We start from the raw sequence: 23,682 nt of genomic DNA on the forward strand, positions 1-23,682 counted from the left end.
AACTTGTACAGTATTTATTGATAAAGTTACAATTGTTACAGTTTTACAAACATAGAAACATAGAGGATTGAGTAGGATTATATAAACCACTTTTTTAGAAACCCTTCCTGTACTCATTTTTTTTTCCAAACAATAATTTTATCTATCTTTACTATAAACAATATTTCTGCTTATCGTTTAAACATTTGGGATATATGATCTATCTTTTAATGGCAAGAAATGCCTAAAAGTTAATTTGATTATCATCTTAACCTCTCTTACGAAATATTTCTTTGAAACTGGGCGCTTTGGTGAAACATTGAAACTTCCAGTTTTATCAGTGCAGAAGATGTGATGGATAAGGGATTCCAAGTTAATTTGATTATTATCATCTTAACCTCTCTTACGAGATATTTCTTTCAAACTTGGCGCTTCGGAGAAACATTGGAACTTCGAGTTTCATCAGTGCATAAGATGTAATGGATAAGGGAATCCAAATATGTAATAGTCTTTATAATATTTCTCCCACAATTTGTGTATCATGTCATTTGGAACTTTGCTGAAATACTGTTTAACCAGTTGATCACTTGATTTAGAAGTATAACCCGTCTCATTTCTTTTTGGAAGAACAACTTTTCCACTGGCACCGATCTCTTGTAACACTGTTTCAATATCATCTTTAAAATGGTTAGGGGTTCCAATAAAATCATATTGCATTTCACATGGCCGACACCTTTCAAAATATGGATAAATATGCCTGTTCATTTTATTCATTTTTTCATCTAAAATAAGTTTCAAATATTTTTTAAATGAAAACGAAGGGTTTTTAAAGTTCCCCGTATAAGGACGTTTATCTCTGTATGCAGATAATAACCTTTCTAGTGGTTCTCTGACCATCATTACACTGATGCGGTGTTTCTGAGACATAATTTGCTGGAAATAGTTCATGCACTTCCTACCGTATATACCTACCATGAGCACTGTGAGATTATTGATGTCGCCAGTAAAGTTGTGGTCGAGAACGTAAAGAACGCGTTTTGAGTTGGTCGAAGCCACTTTACAGTTGTAGCAAATGGTTAAGTTATAACTTCGACTAACCATGTATTCGCGATCGAAGTTACATTTTGTATTGGGATTAAGTCGTAAATTGTTTTCTTTCAGAAATATTTGACATCTTTCCTTGACAAGATTTGCACGTTGTCTCGCTGAAAGGTTTTGTCCGTTTTCATTTAACAACTTGTGCATTATCTGAAAAAAGAGATAGAATGTTAAAAAAATTTGGAACCCACTCTTTTAGTGAGATAAACTTACAGGATTTCAGAAAGAAATATTTATTTCAAATATGATTTACCCTGTCCGTTTGACAAACATTTAGCTCTTCAAATGCATACCTTACATGTTTTATATTTAGAACAGCAAGTTAAGAATTTATACAACGATCTTGTGGTTCTCTTGATGTATGTATAACATTTTAGATATATAGAATTCTTCATTACCTTCACAAATGAAGAGCACAGAATATGTAAAACATAAATATATAAGTCAACATAAAGAAATATTTACGATATAGTACATGGCAACAATTTCTAGCTAGAAAGTTAGTTATATTCTGTAAATATATTTAGAAATTTAAGTATTCACAATATACATAATGCCATGAGCAAATTTGAAAACCATATTCAATAAATAATAGGAACTATAAACTTGATGATGCATAAGGCAATATGAAATAGACAATCTTCCGCAACTGGCTCTATGACTTGCCGCAATGAAATACAAGTTAGGTAGAATATGAGCAAACATTCCACAGATGAATTGCGCTAATGCTGGTACTAATATACAATATATTTACTGTGAACAGCTCCAGTTGAGTCAAAAATTTGGGTATACAAATATATATTTTCAAATGTATCTACAATCATGAAACAATGTAAACAGACATTTTTATATCTTCGAGAAATTGCTAATAAAGCAAATTTATGGCACTTATATTATTGTATTATCATATATAAAATAAAGTGCTTTACTGATAACATAAAAGCTTTTTCAGAGATACATTTTCAGACATTTGTTTCTTGTATAATGCTGGGACAAACCAAAAATAAAGTGAAATAATTGTTCATTAGGTTACATTTGCATAAGTGCAACAAACATTGTCATGCCAAATCCTTCAATATATCTCTCCACAATAATTCCTTTCCTTGCAGTTCAAAACATCAAAACAACACTGTATGCTCATCCAGATTGTCTGTTACTTACATTTAACAATGTATGCTTCGAGAACAACTTACCTATAATTCTGACAGTATTTCGCATATATGATAACAAAGAATAGCCATTAGAAGACAAATTGCAGGCAAATACTTTATCTTTTTAATATCAAGAACTATTAGAAAAAAATTCAGTGAATCCCTTGATTTAATATACTAAATATATTGGCTCTTTTGCAGTGCTTGGGTGCTTTGTGCTTCCTGGAAATCTACCCTTACTTTAAATCTTTAAGGTCGCCAAACTTTCATTAAAATGGTTTTACGTCGGCATGCCTGGTAGCAATGTATAACTCCATGTTGTGATAATAATAGGTTTTCTGGAAAGTCTAGAACTACTTTCAGTGTTGTTGTTAGGATGGTCTTGAAAGCAGGCAGATTTCTCAGACTTAGTATACATTTTGACACTAGTAAGAGCAACCCAAACTGTTCGGGTCAATCCTCCAAATGATTCGATCTTCATAACCTAACAGTAAACGTTAAATATTTACACTGCAACGTGTCTTCCACAGTAAACAAACAACATCTTAACATACTTTCCTGCGGCCTAATATCGACAGATCACGATAAGATGACACACACGAATCTTAATTTTTATCAGTATTATTTAAAATATGTAGCCCGCGAACGTAAATTTAGTACAGAATCACTAATCAATATCACAATCAAGACCACTGTACCCACTAAAAGATTCAAAAGATAATAGGTAAGGGTAGATTTCTCGGAAGCACAGAGCACCAAAAACACAACCACAGAGCCACGCATTTGCATAGTAGGCCCACAACCAAAAGAAGCTGTAATGGAAAAATATTTCAAACGGGTTGCTTCAAACATCAAACAAGTACATATAAATTTATGCTAAATATAGATGGAGGAGAAGGAAATGGCAATGGGCAAAATGGGGGAGGGGGAGGGGGCAGTGAGGAAGGAACCCGATAGGGAAAGTTGAACAGAACGAATATACAAAGGGAATGTCACGTTACTTAATAACAGTCACATTATAAAGTACACCGCAATAGCGCAGACAATCGTGTACCAAAGATAAACATACAACCACGACTAACTGAATAATATAGAAAAACGAACAAGCAATACATAAGAAAGCAGTAGAGCACCGTTATAGACTCACAAGCATACAAACGCACCCACACAAGTAAAAATAAAAACCGTGTACCGTCTTAAGATTCCGGCTGCCAAAACAAAGGGGAGCCACGAAAATTTACTCAAAGTAAAGGGGGAGGGGATGCAATAAGTTATAGTGTTGACCAAATATATGATTGCTACCCGATGAGCAAAAGAGCTAAAGAGGTCCAAGTGTTCTTTGCATAAGAGTCAGTTCTTTAAAACGACTTGACGGGGCGAGAAGTTTGGGCTTAATGAAATAGCTTCTTTATCGGTAATATATATCCTGATCACAGCCGTATTTCACTTGAGATTTCGACAGATTGTAAGTGTAGATATTTTTTGGACTTTTTGTGACACAAAATAGGCAATTTTAGCGTCTGTTACATAAGACTTAATAGAACCTCTTTGCTCTGTTCCTCGCATGCAAATGAGAGTTTAAGTCTAAGATAATGAAACAAACTTTTACCACAATAAGATTTATGTCCAGCTATTTGACCAGCGGTATGTGTGTAACATAGGACATTCTACTGGATATACGTACAAGAATAGAATTTGTGCGTGTGCCAATTTCAGAAATGACTTTGGTGAATATTGCATTACCAGTCGCAGGCTTTGCTGTGGACATCTGCTATGGGTGGTCTGACAGCTAGAAATTAGGCATAACCAAAAGTCTGATTGTTTTAAGTAAACCTCGTCAAACTGAATCAGAGGTTGTTGCATGTTACCCTGATCATATACTGGTAGGACATTAGGGCGACAGAATGTGTTTCTTTTTGGTCTGGGACGGTAACAAAGCACTAACATTACAAACACTATAAGCTTTATTAGAGCCCTACGTGCAATCTAATTAAGATGTTGTAATTACACTCTTGTAGTCTCTTTTAAGTACCAGTTTCTTATGTTAACTTTGGATTTGCTCGAGTTGGTGGTGGTGTGTGTGTGTGTGTTCGGGTTTAACTTTTTTTCAACAATATTTCAGTCATATAAACGACGGTGTCTGCTTGTAGCAGTGAGCACAATGCCCAATTTTATAGTGCTGCCGCACTGGAATGTCACGCCGTAGACACTAGACATGATACCCCACCCAATCACATTATACTGACACCTGGCTAACCAGTCCTAGCACTACCCTCGTAAAGCTGAGCGCCAAGCGAGGAAGCTACTAGTACCATTTTTATGTCTTTGGTATGACGCGGCCGGGGATCGAACCCAAGTCCTCCTGCACTCGAAGCGGACGCTCTACCACTAGGCTACCGAGGCGGTAAAGAGTTAGTGGATATGATATGACTAAATGATACCATATGAACTAACATTTTGTCATTTCAAGCCACTGACGTTGCTTTTACTCAAAGTCTTTCATTAGGTAGAATGTCATAGAATCAATAATTTCAATAAAGCTGTCGTTAACGCTTCTACACAATTTAGATAACTGGACTAACTTAGAAGAATCATCCACTGACAGCAAATCGTGTTTAAATATAAATCTGTCTACATGTGTGTCATTTTTGGACAAACGTTGCTATAAATGAACTACAAAGAAAACGACTGCCTGAAAATGTTAAATATGCCACCTTGGCAGTTGGCCAAGGAAATTCTTGGAGCAGGGTTAGAACTTTTTACGTAATGGTTCCAATATACAAGGTCATAAACCATTCATGAAGGCGGTCGCCTATGAATCCCAAAAGGTCTTGCAAATGCTCAGAATTTGGCAATGTCCCAAGGGAATTCTTCTCCATAAGTACAGTTTGGGGCTAACGATTTTAATAGTTCCAATAAACAGGGGTCATTGTTTACCTGAAAGTTAATCAACCTTTAACTGTATCATTTAGTAAGAAAAAGAAAATATGTGTTTCGTAACTATACTTTGTTAAATTAATAGAACCATATCTGTGGTGATATCTTTCATAGGATTCTGAAAGAAGCACAGACATGCCGTATGATTGATATGAAGTGAAACTTTAACAAGGATTTCCTAGCACCAAAAGAATGCATAATCTGGCAAAAATTAATGTTACTTTTGGGACTTGATACCATCACCTAGTTTTATAAACCCAAGGACGCGTTTAGTTTCAAATGAATGTCTGCATTTTAGAGTAATTTAACTTGCACGCAAAACTTTAACCAGGATTTTCCAAAAGGGGTATCATTTGTCCAAAATGCATGCTAGAGTTATGAGACTTGATGCTATCATCTAGTTTTATAACCCAGAAGACACATGTGAAGTTTCAATTCAATATTTGCATAAGATTTTCAGATAGAAACTTCGTGCAAAACTTTAACTCCAAAAGGGGGCATAATTTGCCAAAAATGCATGTCAGAGGTAGGAAGACTAGTAATTGACATAATTTTTGAAAGCTATATGCTTTGAAATGATGGCTACACGTACTTGCATGCAAAAGTTTAACCGAGATGTGACGCCGACGATAGGGTGTGTAGAATAGCTTCAAAAGTCGAGCTCAAAATAGAATCCCTATGATCTTGACTTGTGAGTCACTGACCCCAAAATCAATACCAGTAGGTATATTTCTAAAATGGTACTTATTCGTTGTCTGCGGCTATATACTTCAGAGACCTTCGGAAACGAACCACTTAAGGTCCATGTGAACTTGACTCTTATGCATTATTCCTAAAATCAAAACGGATTCTCCTTTACTGGCGCTCAAAAATTGTGACAAGTTGACAAGTTTTGAAAGCCACCTATGTCACAATTTACAACTGAGAATCAAGAAACCATTTTCAGGGTCTGGGTCGCTATGAAATTGACCTTAAACCTATCTACCCCAAAAACGTCAGGACTCCACTTTAAATGGTGCTTATTCATCTTGTATGAGGAAAAGCTGAAGATAAACATGTATACTTTTCTACCCAGAGCCCGGAAGCAACAAAAAATAATTAGGTCAAGTCCATGCCACCATGACCTTAGTGTCATTAAAGCAAAACAAAAAACAAAAGTGATCGTCCTCAAGTGGGGCGTAGTCATCCTGTAGTATTTGGAAGCTGTAGCTATATACTTTCTGACTGAGAATCTGACGTTACGGGCATTGCCATTCCATTAATCTGTTTTTAATCCCCCGCCGTGGCGGAGGGATTATAGGAATGGTCTGCGTCCGTCCTTCCGTCAGTCCGTGCCCGCGAAATGATGGTTAAGTGACTGCATAACGGTACTTTCTCTTTGATGTCATTCATTCCGTTCTGTTTATGTGACTATTTTTCTTTTTATGTGACTGTTAGAACAATAGAGAGAACAATGGGGGAGTCACATAAAGACCGTTTCGTTAGAACGTCCGTCCTTCCGTCCGTCTTTCCGTCCTTCCGTCCGTAACAAAATCGTGTCCGGTCAATATCTCCTAAACCCCTTGAAGGATTTTCATGAAACTTGGATCAAATGATCACCTCATCAAGACGGTGTACAGAACCCATAAGTCAGCCTTGACGGTTCAAGGTCAAGGTCACAACTCAAGGTCAAATGTTTGAGCCTGCCATTTTGTGTCCGCTCTATATCTCCTAAACCCCTTGAAGGAATTTTATAAAACTTGGGTCAAATGATCACCTCATCAAGACGATGTGCAGAACCCATGAGTCAGTCATGCCGGCTCAAGGTCAAGGTCACAACTTAGGGTCAAAGGTTTGAGCCTTCCATTTTGTGTCCGCTCTATATCTCCTAAATCCCTTGAAGGATTTTCATCAAACTTGGGTCAAACGATCACTTCATCAAGGCGATGTGCAGAACTTATGAGTCAGCCATGTCGGCTCAAGGTCAAGGTCACAACTGAAGGTCAAAGGTTTGAGCCTTCCATTTCGTGTCCGCTCTATATTTCCTAAACCCCTTGAAGGAGTTTTATAAAACTTGGGTCAAATGATTACCTCATCAGAACGATGTGCAGAAATTATGAGTCAACCATGCCAGCTCAAGGTCAGGGTCACAACTAAGGGTCGAAGGTTTGAGATCTTCCTCAGTTGTTTCGTAAACATCATGTAGTGTTTGAAAGCTGTAGCTATATACTTTCTGACTGAGAATCTGACGTAACGGGCATTGCCATTACATAAACTGTTTTTATTTTTTCAAAACAGGCGTATACAACGGTTTCAGTGAAGTATGTGATAATGGCCATCTTGGTCATATTGCATATTTACTGCGATACATGTACTTACATATTTAGTTTTGATATAATCACTTCCGTCGTCCTTTCCGTAATATATCGATTCTTTCAGTCTCCTACCCCCAGCACTAAGATAATTCGTTTTGTTTATGTACTTTGTTTCGTGATGTTTCATGGACATATCTTCTGTTCTGTATATAGCTCCTTCAGTTTCAATTTTATAGTTTTTCTTGAGCGTCATTCGAACTTTGGAGTCTGCATATGATATTTTGGGTTGAATGAGAACCGTTCGGCTTTCTCCTACTAATATAGGTATCGCAGCATGATGTAGAAGCACTGTCGAAAAATAGAAAAATGAAAGGAAGCAGATAAAATAAAATTAATAAAAGATGATTGACTATAGGTTACCTATAAACGATGCTAAGTATTGCCTTCGTTAAACTGCATCATTTGAAAGGAACTTGTGCATGAATTCTATGTATCGAACATAATAATACTGAATACAACATTCTGGTCAACGCATTTTAATGAACAAGATTTGTTTACTAACCACATTCATCAAATTTCTAATTTCAAGTTTTCTTTCTTTAAACCTGGCTATTCATTAATTTTTACATCTGAATTACCAACCTATTTGAAAGTCTTAAACAAACCCCTGATTCAATTAGTAACCATTTATGAAAAGACTCAAACCGAGTCGGCTGTGATTTTGCTCGGTTGCCTTCAATGCTTAGAAAGGATATTTTGTATTTATTTTATTTATAGTAGTGAATATGTGATTAATTGATTTCATGTGAATAGTCCTTTAAAAAAGTGGAAATGCAGAAAGTTGTCAAATGTATAGAATATATCATGCAATAGAATTCAATACTGACTTAAATGCCTTTCACGTTTAATGCCTTATCCGTTAAAAAATACGGCACATTGGTTTTAATCTGTATGTAATTAAATGTTTTCGTAAGATGAAATTAAAGTAGAGACTATTTTTCACGAAAAAAGTATGTCTACCCCATTTAACACGCAACAAATCAAGGGTCATAACTCTAAAGAAGATTTACTAAGCCATAACATTCCAACAATGTACACAACTAAGCTTTCCATTGGCAACTCCTTTGAAGTTTGATAGAATTCCAACCAGTGGTATAGGGAAAAAAGCAGTGATATCAAAGAATGACAAAGCATGGGTCATGTCTCCGCTGAAAATCATTAAATCAGGATAAGGCAATGATTGACACAACTATGCTTCACAATAACCGCTCTAGAGGTTTGGTAACATTCAGCCTAATGGTATACAGCAAGTAGTGTAAACACTATAAAATATGACAAATCAAGGGTCATAAAAATCCCTGAGCTGGTATATGCCGATAACATATATAACTAGAGTCAGCACTGATAACTCCTGTAAGGTTTGATGGAAATCTGCCTGATGGTGTGAAAGAAGTTGCCAAATTATAAAAAAAGACAAATAAAGGGTCATAACTCTCCTGAAAGTCATTTAACCAGAACGTGTCGATAGTATGCGTAGTAAGACAAGGCACTGATCACTCTTACAAGGTTTGATGGAAATTCGCCTTGTCATTAGCTCACCTGAGTACGAAGTGCTCAAGGGTGAACTATTGTGGTCAGTGATTGTCCGTCGTTCGTCGCGCGTCGTTCATCGTGCGTCGGCCGTCAGCATTTTGTTGGCCGGTGATCTAGTGGTAACACGCTTGAAGGCCAATCCTGAGGTACGGGGAGGAAATTTGTGAGATGCTCTTAAGTGTCTCCCACCTGACTAAGAGGCCTGTATTGGTTCTACCCAGGGAAGATGGCTTCGCGTGTATCGGTGCTATACACCGGGCACTTTAAAGAACCAGACTGTCTATTCGCAAAGAGCTAGGCTAAGTTAGCAGGACAGGCCGGTATCTCTTTCTTATCTCTCTGTCTGTTTTGGGGACTTTATCTCACTCTGTCCCTCTGGTCAGGTCGCTCTGTACTAGTAGAATTCCGCGCCCTGTGTGGCTGCGTTCGCTATATGTAAAGCGCCTTTGAACGTGTTTATCATGAAAAGGGCGCTATATAAATCTGGTATAATAATAATAAAAATAATAATAATTATTATAATAATAATAACATTTTTCTTTAAACACCATCTCCTCCTAAAAAACCAGGTCGATTTTGATGAAACTTCACAGGGATGTTTTTTGGATGGTCTTCTTTAAAAATTGAATTCTGTACAGACATCTGTTTGCTATGGCAACCGAAAGGAAAAAACTTTAAAAATATTCTTGTCTGAAACCACAGGGCCTAGGGCTTTGATATCTGGTAGGTATTTAGCATTATCTAGTTGTCCGCTACCAAGTTTATGTGGAGAAGGTGAGAAAGGGGGTTTCCACCTCCCGGCGGTTTTGGATTTTGGGCCTTTCCTTGAAAATATCGACATTTTCTCTTGCTATATTCCAGCGTTAATATATTTTGTTTGTCACATTTTGTACTACGTATTACAAAGATGATCATTTGAATTCATAATTTATCACACCGCTCATGCTTACTGACAGGGATCGTGACAGTGTCTAAAATTGCAACTAGAGCAGCCCCTGATATTTTGATATATATAACCAATTTCGTATAGAGTCCTGAGTAACCGTACCCTGGAAAGTGTGTGCTTCAATAGCTTGATCACTCTGAAACAATACTTGGCCCGTACTTGTATTCATTAATAATTTTATAGACAGTAACGTTAAATCAACAGTTATAGTAGATATATAGTTATGTTTCAAAAAATATGCGTCACTGAAACACTGTCATTCTATAATATATTCTATTGTGCAACTGCCAAGACCCGTGCAGGCATATTGTGTATCGCCAAAGGGTCCTGACAAAGCGTCTGTTAGGGTAACTGTGTCTAAATAAAATCTGAAAAGTAGATCCCTCGGAAGCACCGAGAACAAGGCAAACAGTGAATTTTGCAGACTTGGTTTGATTGAGTCTGTTCACTGTTCTTGAGCAGTAATGGAAAGTGGAACACTTCCCACGCCCCCTAGCACCCGCTTAAGGAATATTCAATCTTCAAATCTAAATGAGTCGAAATCAATGATCCCGAATGACCAGAAAATATAACAAAACTGAGACGGCCGCCACATAGCACTTAACACCCGGTTTTCTGAAATAAATAAAATCTGAAAAGTAGATATAAATAATGATAAGAACAGCTTTGCATTGGTTCGAATATGCGATTTGTTCACATGTGTAGCAGTTGGGATTAGGTAAGAGTATTTATTTATTTGTTTATTTCCTATACAATGTGACAATTGCATAGGCAGTACTCGCACATAAAGGATGTACTAGTTTTTGTTGTTATCGTGTTTGAAATTTTCGTCAATGTTTAATTTATTGCATGATTTTTGCATCCGCATTTTGACAGGTTTTTGATAATTTATGTACTCACACATTGCAAATATTTCAAGGTTTCCCACGCAAAACGTATTTGTTCCAGTTAATGTAAACAACATTTGAGCCGTGCCATGAGAAAACCAACATAGTGGGTTTGCGACCAGCATGGATCCAGACCAGCCTGCGCATCCGCGCAGTCTGGTCAGGATCCATGCTGTTCGCTAACAGTTTCTCCAATTCCAATAGGCTTTAAAAGCGAACAGCATGGATCCTGACCAGACTGCGCGGATGCACAGGCTGGTCTGGGTCCATGCTGGTCGCAAAGCCATTATGTTGGTTTTCACATAGCACGGCTCATTTAATACTGGCAAATGCAAATTCAGAATGCATAAATTGCTAAATGGTATTTCGGTATCCAGATTTGGATATAGATTGATGGATTTAAGTGCACGCATTAACAAATCATCAATATAACAGCAAAAGTGTTATATTTAGCATAATTTTTTTCTTACTCGAGACATTGGCTGATAATTTTTGTTCTCCTGCTGCTCTCTTGATTTACCAATAAAGCACATGTCATTTGAAACTTGAACAGCAGGGTGAGACGTGTGTCCTGTTTTTGAGGAAACAAATTTTCCAACATGGCCAAATTGAGTATATCGAGGGTCAATGGACATACATAGTGCTATGTTGGTACGTTTGTATAGAACCGGCGTTCGGTTGTTGCCACAGAAGCTTGCATGTACAATAGATTTGTCTGGTATAACGACGCACCGACACAAATTTAGGTCATATGGGATCTTTCTAGCTATGATAGTAGAGGAAGACCCCAGGTGACCCTCCGTGCATTATTTCATCACGGGCGGCCATCTAGGTAGAACCTCCGAGCTTCTGTTAGTAAGCTGGATGGCTTCCTTACTTGTTTTCCCCATAGAATCTCTTTTTTGACAGAGTTCTTGGATTGTGTTGCAAAATGATTCCCCTAAGGTAATGCTCTAAATCTAAAACATCCAGTTAGCATACGTTTTGTACTAGTAATAAATATTTATACTGTGTTTCGATATTCATGCATTTTGTCTTATTTTAAACCTAATGCATAGTACTGTTAACTTAATTGTATGTTTTCATAAACTAAATGTAGTAATTGTTCGCATTTTCAAATGTAAAATTCGGATCTAGTATATCTTTGAGATATGGTCTGTAGCTTATACCCGCTCGAACTTTGTATGTTCAAAACTCCGCACGAGGTGTCTTTTTAATAAGAATAACCCATATCAAACTTTATCCAGGTACCAGTTCATTGCTATTATTCTTCTTAGTTGTATTCTTTGCTTCCAAGGGATCTTTTTACATATTTTATTAACTATCACAACAGCAATCTTTAAGTGCCGTGTGGCGGCTGTAAAAAGTCTCCCCGTACTTGGATTCAGTGTTGTGACATTTTCTGGTCCTTTGGGATCATGCAGTCCATTCAACATATGTGTAATAGAGTTCCGCTTAAGCCGGTGCTAGGGGGCATGAGAGGTGTTGCACATTCCATTACCTCTCGTGAACAGACTCAATCAAACCGAGTCTGCTATTATTCTTCTTGGTTGTATTCTTTGCTTCCAATGGAACTTTTTACAGATTTTATTCAGTTATATCCGAAGGAGGCAACGGGATTTCCTCCCAGCACTAAACACTTAAAAGCTGTATAGTTCTTTTGAGACACAAACATGTGCTTGTAAATTATTGCATGATTACTTTAATTGATCATCCTTTACTAAACTTCCTAAACGTTTCAGAGTTTACCTGCATATTTTCCATGACTTAATACACTTGCTTTACTTTCATATTTTGAATGTTTCTACTTAAGTTTGCCACTTGGGCACTCAGTTGGTTCTTGTGAGACATATCTATGCGAAAAATTTTCTAAAGAAAACTTTAACCAAGAGATGCTCAGTATACACATGTGTAATAAAAATCGTTTGACATGGTTGTGATAACCTTTACAAGTTCAATTAAAAACATACGATATTTGAAATAATTAATATAATATTATCGACACCAGTTGTTATGTCCGTACTCACTATTTGAGGTTTGTTTACTTTAGCGCTATTAGTTACAATATTTATTCCACCGATGAAAATTGGAAATCACTGCAGATATGATATACAGAATAAACACTGTCAGTAAGACAAGTTTCATCTGTCAAATTGCTTCTTTGTAAGCAGTATATGATTTGGAAAGAAGAAAGATATAAATAGATGTATCGGTTGAATGTGTTGCCACTGGCCCTTCCTGTGCAGTGTCCAATGTGTTCCTTTATCCGTTCGTTTGTCCTCACTATCAGCTTGTGTACTTGCGCACGCAGTGGGTGCGTGCGTGCGTGTTTCTATTTGTGACAGGCCTACCGTGTACTTGGCGGTCTGTGTCTCTTGCTGTGTTTGCTATGCTCTATGCTACCAGGAGACGTAGACTTACCTTTTATGTTTTTCTATATTCAAGATTATTAAAAAAAAACACACAAATCAGTTTAATATTTCAAAATCGAATTCGATAATCTCATTCAGATGATATTGTTCAAATGAAGACCTAACTTCCTTAGGCTTTACATTTTATTGCATTTTTAGCATTTTAATCCTTTTCATTTCCACGGTGTCGAATTTGAATTGTACGCACAGGTGTATAGGCGTATGCCCAGGCACGTCCTTGTCTGTTTCTCAGAACATCTAACAATGCAGCTTGCAAAACAACTGGGTCTTAAACGATCAAAAAAGAAAGTGCAATCTTTTGAAAAGAACATTTGTTAGTTATAAATAGAGTAACACAAAGCTCTAATCAGGGAGTCGGCAATTATTCTTTTTAAAGGGAGCATCAAAATGAAAAAGATGTATCATCTGGACTTACGGTGACGCTATGTTATATATACATCTGACTGTATGTATGCCATCCCCAGCTTTTATTATATTTGACTGGCTTATCGTAGTATGTTGTCCCCCTTGAAAATTATCCAATAATCAATATTGGTTTCTCTGCTGATATTACTTTGAGCAATAGATTATATAAGACATTTATTTTCAATGATTAATGTCAAATATGTGTTTTGGTTTGTGAATATTTTACCAGATATGACAGTATACATCAGTTTCTTCTCTTCAATTTGATGTAAAAATATTTATTCTATCTTAACATCTTCTTGCTTCCAATTATGTTTAAAAAGTATCACCATCACTTATATTGAACATATAGAGAAAATCACTCTTTTACTTTAGAGGCAAATAAATTATATTTTCCAAAACATGACAATTTATTATCACATATATAGGTATTCGTGACTTTATAAACAATACAATGGTATAATTATAAGTGTAATAGGGTAAAGGCTTCTTGCTTCCATTTAACTTCAAAGTGTATCAAGAAATAAAAAAGAAAACTTGTGGATTTCTTAAAGTTCTGGTGTAACTTAAACGATGTAACGATTTACGGAACTGTATATACCAACAACTCACGTACGATTCAATATAGTCTTTTAAAATAATAACGTTCATAATTGTCTAATAGTCAAATAAAATGAAAACAATGAACAGAACAGAAGAGAACAGAGTTTTGATTTTTCACCAAAATGTTTATGAGAACAATACAAATCAACATAAATTACAGTTTTTCCGACTGAAAGCTAAAATCTTTAGAATATTGAAACATTCGACGACAGGAGAAAAACTACGTCAAAGAAAAAGTTTTCTTATGAAATAGTGTCATTTGCAAGTTAGGCGCTCCTTGAAAGCTGGTGAGTGGGGGAGAGAATGTGTACATTTATTTAAACAAAATACACAGCATGGTTTCCACGCTTTGCAAAGAAAGGGTGAAATTTACAGACGCGCAATATCATCTCTATTTTAGAAATGAAACCCAAGCTTGAAAACAAAACAACAAAAAATATTTATAATAGCATGCTTTCGGTGAGTTTGCACGGTAGGATTATATCTTAAGTACGACCTCCATTTTTTGTCACGGTTTGTTCGTGGAAAGCATGCAAAATAGCCACCTTTACAGCTGAAAACTTTAGTTTACAGGGATAACTTTTGATCTCATGATTACATTGTATAGTGTGTACGAACACATATATGATTTATGTATATTATTGATTATACAAGACTAAGTAACTTAGTCACTACTGTATAGATAAGTAGACAGGGTGAATCAGTGCTAATTCTTAAAAAAAAAAAAAAGAGTTCGGATCTCAATGATACACATACACCAATGCTGATAAGAAAAATCAGAAACTTGATTCATAATTAATAGACTCTATTAGCCAGTTTTTCAACTCTAGCACTAATAAAGGCTTAAACCAGTATTAGTTAAGCCATCGCTCAACCTTGTTTTAACGGGTTTTTACTAAACTCGCGGGTTTTATTTGCGGTGTATTAGCTAAACCGTGGGCACACCTATGAACATGTAATACAGTCATCGGGCCGTTCGGGTGTATTTTTACATAAATAAAACGTGTTACTTTGGTGATTTACTACTTTCGCAAAAGAAATTCTCATAGAAATCAAGAAAAACACAAAGACACATTAAAACACATAAGCACTAGCGCCCGTCTAATGAATGAAAGAGAAAAAAATTGCTGGGAAAAGGTGAATTTAATTCAAGATAAGACTACAAGCATTCCCCTTTTTGCTCATTATCTTATTGTTTTCATAAATTTCCCAATGTTCCACCTTTCATGTACAAAACACGTGCAATATGCACTTGTAATTAGGATGCATTTGTAAATTTAAATTAATATATGGTACTCAAAAATGCACTTGCAAATGCATGAATTTCAAAATCCACAGGGGGGGGGGGGGGGGGCCCTTGAAAGGAGACGTATATATACATGCGTATCCATAGATATAATGTTCAACTACATATTTTTTGGGGTTACATGTAATTATATTAATTACATGCACTTATATATTTATGCTTGCACATAATTTTGAAACGGTACAAACGTAGCGAATTTAGTAAAGCTAAATTGAAGAGTCGAATCTGTTACAATTTTAGCTCGACTTTTCGAATAAACAAGAGGGCCACGATGGCCCTATATCGCTCACCTGTTATCATTGCACTTGAGGACAAGAAGGTCCTCAGAAAAAATATCTAAGTCCAAAGGACAGGAACAACAAAGGGAAGAAATTTAACCAAAAAGAAAAAAAAATTCTTACAAGGTACAGATATGTCAAAATACGCCTAAAAATTGGAGGTACCATCCATGTTGTACCACAGGAAAGTGGTCTCGGTTTTTCCCTACAGTCAATAATAAACAAGAGGACCATGATGGTCCTGAATCGCTCACCTCTTCCCACATGACCCAGTTTTGAGTATGACGTCGTTTTTCTATTATCTGACATAGTGACCTAGTTTTTGAGCTCATGTGACCCAGTTTTTACCTTGACTAGATATTATCAAGATAAAAATTCTGACCAATTTTCATGAAGATCCATTGAAAAATATGGTCTCTAGAGAGGTCACAAGGTTTTTCTATTATTTTACCTATTGACCTAGTTTTCGAAGGGACGTGAAACGTTTTGAACTTACCTAGATATCATCAAGGTGAACATTCTCACTTATTTTCATGAAGATCTCATGAAAAATATGGGCCCCAAGAGAGGTCACAAGGTTTTTCTATTTTTATACCTACCGGCCTAGTTTTTGAAACCCCACATGACCCAGTTTCAAACTAAACCCAATATCATCAAGATGAACATTCAGACAATTTTCATGAAGATCCATTGAAAAAATGGCCTCTAGAGAGGTCAAAAGATTTTAATAATTTTAGACCTACTGACCTAGTTTTTTCACCGCAGTTGACCCAGTTTCAAACTTGACCTAGATAAACATCAAGATGAACATTCAGACCAACTTTTTAAACAGATCCATGAAAGGTTTTGCCTCTTTGAGAAAGGGCACAAGGTTTTTTTATTATTTTTACCTACTGACCTAGTTTTTTAAGGCACTGACCCAGTTTCAAACTTGACCCCAGATATCATCAAGATGAACATTCTGACCAATTCTTATGGAGATCCATTCACAAGTATGGCCTCTAGAGAGGTCACAAGGTTTTTCTATTTTTAGACCTACTGACCTAGTTTTTGATCGCACGTGACCCAGTTTCGAACTTGACCTAGATATCACCAAGATAAACATTCAGACCAACTTTCATACAGATCCCATGAAAAATATGGCCTTTAGAGAGGTCACAACGTTTTTCTATTATTTGACCTACTGACCTAGTTTTTGAAGGCACGTGACCCAGTTTCGAACTTGACATAGATATCATCAAGGTGAACATTCTGACCAATTTTTATGGAGATCCATTCAAAAGTATGGCCTCTAGAGAGGTCACAAGGTTTTTCTATTTTTAGACCTACTGACCTAGTTTTTGACCGCACATGACTCTGTTTCGAACTTGACCTAGATATCATTTAGGTGAACATTCTGACCAATATTCATACAGATCCCATGAAAAATATGGCCTTTAGAGAGGTCACAAGGTTTTTCTATTACTTGACCTACTGACCTAGTTTTTGACGGCACGTGACCCAGATTCGAAGCTGATCTAGATATCATCAAGATGAACATTCTGACCAATTTTCATACAGATCCCATGAAAAATATGGCCTCTAGAGAGGTCACAAGGTTTTTCTATTATTTGACCTACTGACCTAGTTTTTGAAGGCACGTTACCCGATTTTGAACTTGACCTAGATATCATCAAGATGAACATTCTGACCAATTTTCATGAAGATCTCATGAAATATATGGCCTCGAGAGGTCACAAGGTTTTTCTATTTTTAGACCTACTGACCTAGTTTTTGACCGCACGTGACCCAGTTTCGAACTTGACCTAGATATCATCAAGATGAACATTCAGACCAACTTTCATACAGATCCAATGAAAAATATGGTCTTTAGAGAGGTCACAAGGTTTTTCTATTATTTGACCTACTGACCTAGTTTTTGAAGGCATGTGACCCAGTTTCGAACTTGACCTAGATATCATCAAGATGAACGTTCTGACCAATTTTCATGAAGATCTTTTGAAATATATGGCCTCTAGACAGGTCAGAAGGTTTTTCTATTTTTAGACCTACTGACCTAGTTTTTGAAGGCACGTGACCCAGTTTCAAAATTGGCCTAGATATCATCAAGGTGAACATTCTGACCAATTTTCATGAAGATCTTGTGAAATATATGGCCTCTAGAGAGGTCACAATGTTTTTCTATTTTTAGACCTACTGACCTAGTTTTTGATGGCACGTGACCCAGTTTCGAACTTGACCTAGATATCATCAAGATGAACATTCTGACCAACTTTCATTAAGATCCCATGAAAAATGTGACCTCTAGAGTGGTGACAAGCAAAAGTTTACGGACGGACGCACGGACGGACGACGGACACCGCGCGATCACAAAAGCTCACCTTGTCACTTTGTGACAGGTGAGCTAAAAATAGAGCTTTTGTAATCGCCCCAGCGTCAGCGTCGGCATCGGCGCCGCCGTTGGTTTAAATTTTTTTATAAAGTAAAACATCTCTAATACTAGCTTTACTGAGACGAAATATATTCAAAAGTCCAAAATCGTCGTACATAACGAAAGGATTTGTTCAGTCCCGTATCATTCCCTCCCTCCTAACATTTCTGCTTTAACTTCATGCTGGAAATTTAAATCCATGTCTAAATATTCCGCCTCCATCTTTTCTTAAACCACCTATGCCCCAGGTTTAAAATTACAATAGAAAGATAAGCCATTGCTGACACCGCTCAAAGTAGAAAAATCCAATCGAAAGTTTAACTTTTGTCGAGCCCCGTTATTCACGTGCTGACGTAAGCGTTGTAAATATATCCGACACGGCTTAAGTCGGAGCTTAAGTCTTTACTTAATAGTTGAAAAACTGGCCATTTCTTTCCTTGATTTCTGATGAAATCCTAGTATCAAGGCCAGATAATAAAACACGTGTGTGCGTGTTTTACTAACACGTATGTTTTCTAAGTATGTTAAATTGCCATTGCCTGTCAAATACAGTATTGTTTAGTTTATTGCTTTATTTTATCATGTTTTAAAGAGTAAACTTCCAGGCACGAAAGTTAAACAAAAGTACCGTTATATGGGCAAGAACATTCAAACAAAATTGGAATAAATGTATCTTAACACAAGTTTCGTTTTTCCCGAGGAAAAACTATTATACCTGTTTTTGTGGGAAATGCTCGTTTATGAAATAATTCTCGGATTTCAGTGTTTAGCGACATTCAAAGTTTCAAAAGAAAAGAAAAGAAATTTTTTAATGTTTTCATTTTCTGTTACATGACAACACGAAATTCGCTATATCATAATTTTGGTTATTAACCCGAAGAGAACAATAGAACAGTTGTGTAAGCTACCATAATGTTTTTTTTTTTTACAGAAATGTTGTATATCTTTACAAGAATAATATTTCTGTATGAATCTGTAAACAACATAATGTGTAAAAACTCGCTACATGTTTTGTAGCCTTCTATGGAGTAACATGCGACCATAATTTCCATATATAACCCAAAGCAAAAATTTAGATCAATGTGTGTGTGTGTGTGTAGATCGTCTCCGCTTTTAATCCATGACAAAGGGTCATGAATGACACAACTTTAGCCAATGTAAGGGAGACAATCCAATATGAACCGAATTGCTTTAACACAGTCAATAGTGGCCAGTTTTTCAACTCTAGCACTAAGAAAGGCTTAAACCAGTATTAGTTAAGCCATCGCTCAACCTTGTTTTCTAACGGATTTTTACTAATACTCGGCGGGTATATTTGCGATGTATTACCTAAGCCTTGGTCACACAGTATGAACATGTAGATACAGTCATCGGACCGTTTCGCTGTATTTTTACATATATAAAACGTGTTAGTTTGATGATTTACTACTTTCGAAAAAGAAATTCTCATAGAAATCATAGAAAAATACAAAGTCACGTTAAAACATAAAAGCACCAGCGCCCGTCTAATGAATAAAAAAAAAATATTTGCTGGCAAAAGGTGAATTTAATTCAAGGTAAGACTACAAGCATTCCTATGTTTGCTCAGTGGCATATTGTTTTCATTATTCCTAAATGTTCCACCTTCCATGTACAAAACACGTGCAATATGCTTTTGTAATTAGGAATGCATTTGTAAATTTAAATCAATAGTATAGGTACTCAAACTGCATTGAATTTCAAAATCCACATGTGATTAAAAGGAGACGTATATGAGCCGCGCCATGAGAAAACCAACATAGTTCGTTTGCGATCAGCATGGATCCAGACCAGCCTGCGCATCCGCGCAGTCTGGTCAGGATCCATGTTGTTCGCTAACAGGTTCTCTAATTGCAATAGGCTTTGAGAGCGGCCGCAAAGCCACTATGTTGGTTTTCCCATGGCACGGCTCATATATGTAGACGTGCGTATCCATATATATATGTTCAACTACATATTTTTGCGTTACATGTAATTATAATTATTAGTATTAGAGATGTTTTACTTTATAAAAAACTTAAACCAACGGCGACGCCGACGCTGACGCTGGGGCGAGTGCAAAAGCTCTATTTTTATTCGAAAAGTCGAGCTAAAAATGTAACAGATTCAACTCTTCAATTTTAACTTTACTAAATTCGCTACGTTTGTACGCGTTTCAAAATATACGAGCAAGCATAGATATAGCTTTACTGAAACGAAATATATCCAAAAGTCCATATCGTCGTACATAACGAAAAGGTTTGCTCAGTCCCGTATCATTCCCTCCCTCCTCAACATTTCTGCTTTAACTTCATGCTGGAAATTTAAATCCATGTCTAAATACTCCGCCTCTATCTTTTCTTAAACCACCTATGGCCCAGGTTTAAAATAACAATAGAAAGATGAGCCATTCCTGACACCGCTCAAAGTAGAAAAATCCAATCGAAGGTTTAACTTTTGTCGAGCCCCGTTATTCACGTGCTGACTTAAGCGTTGTAAATATATCCGACACGGCTTAAGTCGGAGCTTAAGTCTTTACTTAATAGTTGAAAAACTGGCCATAGGTGGATAATCAGATTTTGGCCATGCAACGGATTTGTTCGAAACTTTAGCATCTGTTCATTTACACTCATTTATGTTCACTTAACACTTAATACAAATTAGATTTTCACTGGAGGTATTTTTAAAATTTCATTTTCCTATCCTGGTTGCCCAACCAAGATAGAGTTATTTTATCATAAGTATAAATTTGATAAACATACTTTGCCTAAGGAAATGTATAAATATTAGACATATTGTAATATATTTGTAAAATATTTGCATTAAAAATTATGTATTTAGATGGAATTCATTAGAAACGCAAGTTTGAAAAATTATTATTACCTCCCTTTGCCTATCTTGGTTGCGCAACCAAGATAGATTGGAAATAAATGAATTCAGAAGCTACACACAGCTTTAAAACTTGCATTTTGGTTCAGATTGTTCAATAGTTGATATGTCTATCAAATGCAAATGTAAAACTAGACATTGTATCGAAATAAAAAGAAATACCCAGCTTTTTATATACTTTCATATTAAAGGGGAGTAATTACAAAATTTTATAAAAATAATAAAATATACATTTCAAATAGGAATCTAACTCTATGTAATCGGACTTTTTGTTCCTTAAATAATTCTCTGCCAGAATATACAAAAAGTAAAAAATGTCATTAAATGTTGATTAAATGTGATTGACCACCTTTAAGGGAGAGAATTCTTGAAAATTCCCGTTAAAAGCTGACCATGGTAAACTAAGTACATTATCTATTATTATTATTATTATTATTATTATTATTATTATTATTATTATCTCCTAGTGTGTAATTCCATGAAAAGCGTGGTATGGTCCCCATTTGAAATAATGGGCTTGTCATAAACGAAACTAAACAAACTTGAATTTAGAAAGGGAATCTGAGGTTACGGGGCCTATCACAGAAACTGTCAAAAGCAGGCACCATATCCAAAGGGTGATTACAATACCCAAAGCTATGAAAGCGGGAGTATTGAACGATCGAAATAGAAGAATAATTTATATCTGAATCTTTCAAATGAATTTTAAAAATCTGTAAAAAGAATTTTAAAGAAGCAAGCACAATTCACTTAAAAGCACTGTAACGGATTTGTTTGTAAAGAGTACAGCAAATCAGTAACAACAAATGAAATTATTTAAAACTTACGCAAAATGAATACAAATAATCCCACGAGCATCAGTTTACTGAAGAAAAATCTTGACAGAATTTTCCTCTTGGAATCAACAAGCTGTGCGTCCATTTCTACTTAGTCCAACATCCAGGTCTGTACGTGTGTGTTATAAAATCCAGTTTCACACCCTAGTTTCTTTTAATAAATCCCTTTCTTGTCATGATTAACGCCATTCTATGTTTGTCTTTTGTTGTATTATTATGATTTCTGTTACATTTAGATTTACTTTAAGACATAAACAGACAAAACTGTTATTTACGTAAAAAAATAACACATTCGATTCTTAATTTGAAGTTAATTCAACAAATTTCACTTCATATTATACGAACTGTTCTTTTTGGATCATTGCACAAAGCCACGCAAGGCAAGTCATGTTCATAATTGTTCTATATTTAACTTGAGTATATATTTCTGCATGAAGAATAGATAGCTGGGCTACATGTAACATTATGTATTTATACAAGACCACCCTCATAATATTTAATATTTATATGTCAGACATTATTATTATGTAGATATGCTTTGATCTTTCAATGTTTAATTTATTACTTATTGTTTGTATATTTCATGTACGACGAGAAACTGTGTACAGTTTAAGTCAAATAAATAGAGGATATTTGTTTGTTTTGAGTGAATATGGAATATATCTCACTGAGAAGTGAGAAAATTTCAAATATTTTCACGAGCGCGTAGCGCGAGTGAAAATGTGAAAATTTTCTCACTTCGAGGTGAGATATATTCCATATTCACGAAAACAAACAAATTTTCTTTTTATTTTATGCTCAATTACGTTGAGATTTGCATTTTGCAACTATTTTTAATCCCAGCGCGGGAAACAGACGCGCGTAAACAGACATGACGTCAGACGTGCTGTGACGTTATACAGACGCATACAACATAAAGTTCCATTTTATTTTATTTTTTGCTGCATAACGTTATGAAATTCTCTTTAAGTTAAATAATTTGAATCGAGAAATAAACTATAAAGAACAAAGTGCGACTACAATTTTCATCCTGTTTTAAGCAAATAATTTGAAATTCATACACAATGTGATGAGGGGGTGGAGCTATATCTCTCACAGTGTGAAAATATAGATTTCATATTTTCACAGTGTGAGTGATGAAATATGAAAATATTTAACTGATAGAATACAGTATTTCATTAGTTAGCATAAAATAAAACATTCTTCTTCTTCTTCTTCATTAAACGTCCGGTATAAAATATAAACTAGAGCTGGGATCGTGATTGCAAGTGTATCTTCGTATGGGAAAATTAGACCCACCGATTTTTCGCACGAGTGAAAATATTTGATATATCAACGCAAAGAAGGAGCCCTTTACTTTATTCAAATTTATGGGAAAGGTATTATAGGTATTTTAGCTTTGCAAACGATGTGGTAATATTCAATGCAATTCCTTTCTTATGAATATTTTATTTTCAAAATCGATTAAATAGAAAATGGTCTTGTTTACGTATACTTTATGTCTGTCTATCTACAATTAGATATATAGTAAAATATGGATAATTTACTGAAATTTCTTCTGTTTAACAAAGAATAAATAGATTCTTATTTGCCCTTGAAGACCATCGCAAACGACTTAGT

At 35.7% G+C, this 23,682-nt stretch overlaps 1 protein-coding gene across 1 annotated transcript; it reads right to left on the reverse strand.

The window, feature by feature from the left end:
• On the reverse strand, window positions 1–22,420 carry LOC128557812 (carbohydrate sulfotransferase 14-like). Its single transcript, XM_053546174.1, has 3 exons — window positions 22,054–22,420; window positions 7,524–7,807; window positions 1–1,227 (listed from the first exon to the last, which is right to left on the reverse strand). Exons 1-3 carry the CDS (start codon window positions 22,145–22,147, stop codon window positions 442–444), a joined length of 1,164 nt encoding a protein of 387 aa, XP_053402149.1. The 5' UTR covers window positions 22,148–22,420; the 3' UTR covers window positions 1–441.
• Window positions 22,421–23,682: the final 1,262 nt, after the last annotated feature.

Source organism: Mercenaria mercenaria, chromosome 6, assembly GCF_021730395.1.
Source record: "Mercenaria mercenaria strain notata chromosome 6, MADL_Memer_1, whole genome shotgun sequence".
In the NCBI taxonomy this organism is placed as follows: domain Eukaryota; kingdom Metazoa; phylum Mollusca; class Bivalvia; order Venerida; family Veneridae; genus Mercenaria; species Mercenaria mercenaria.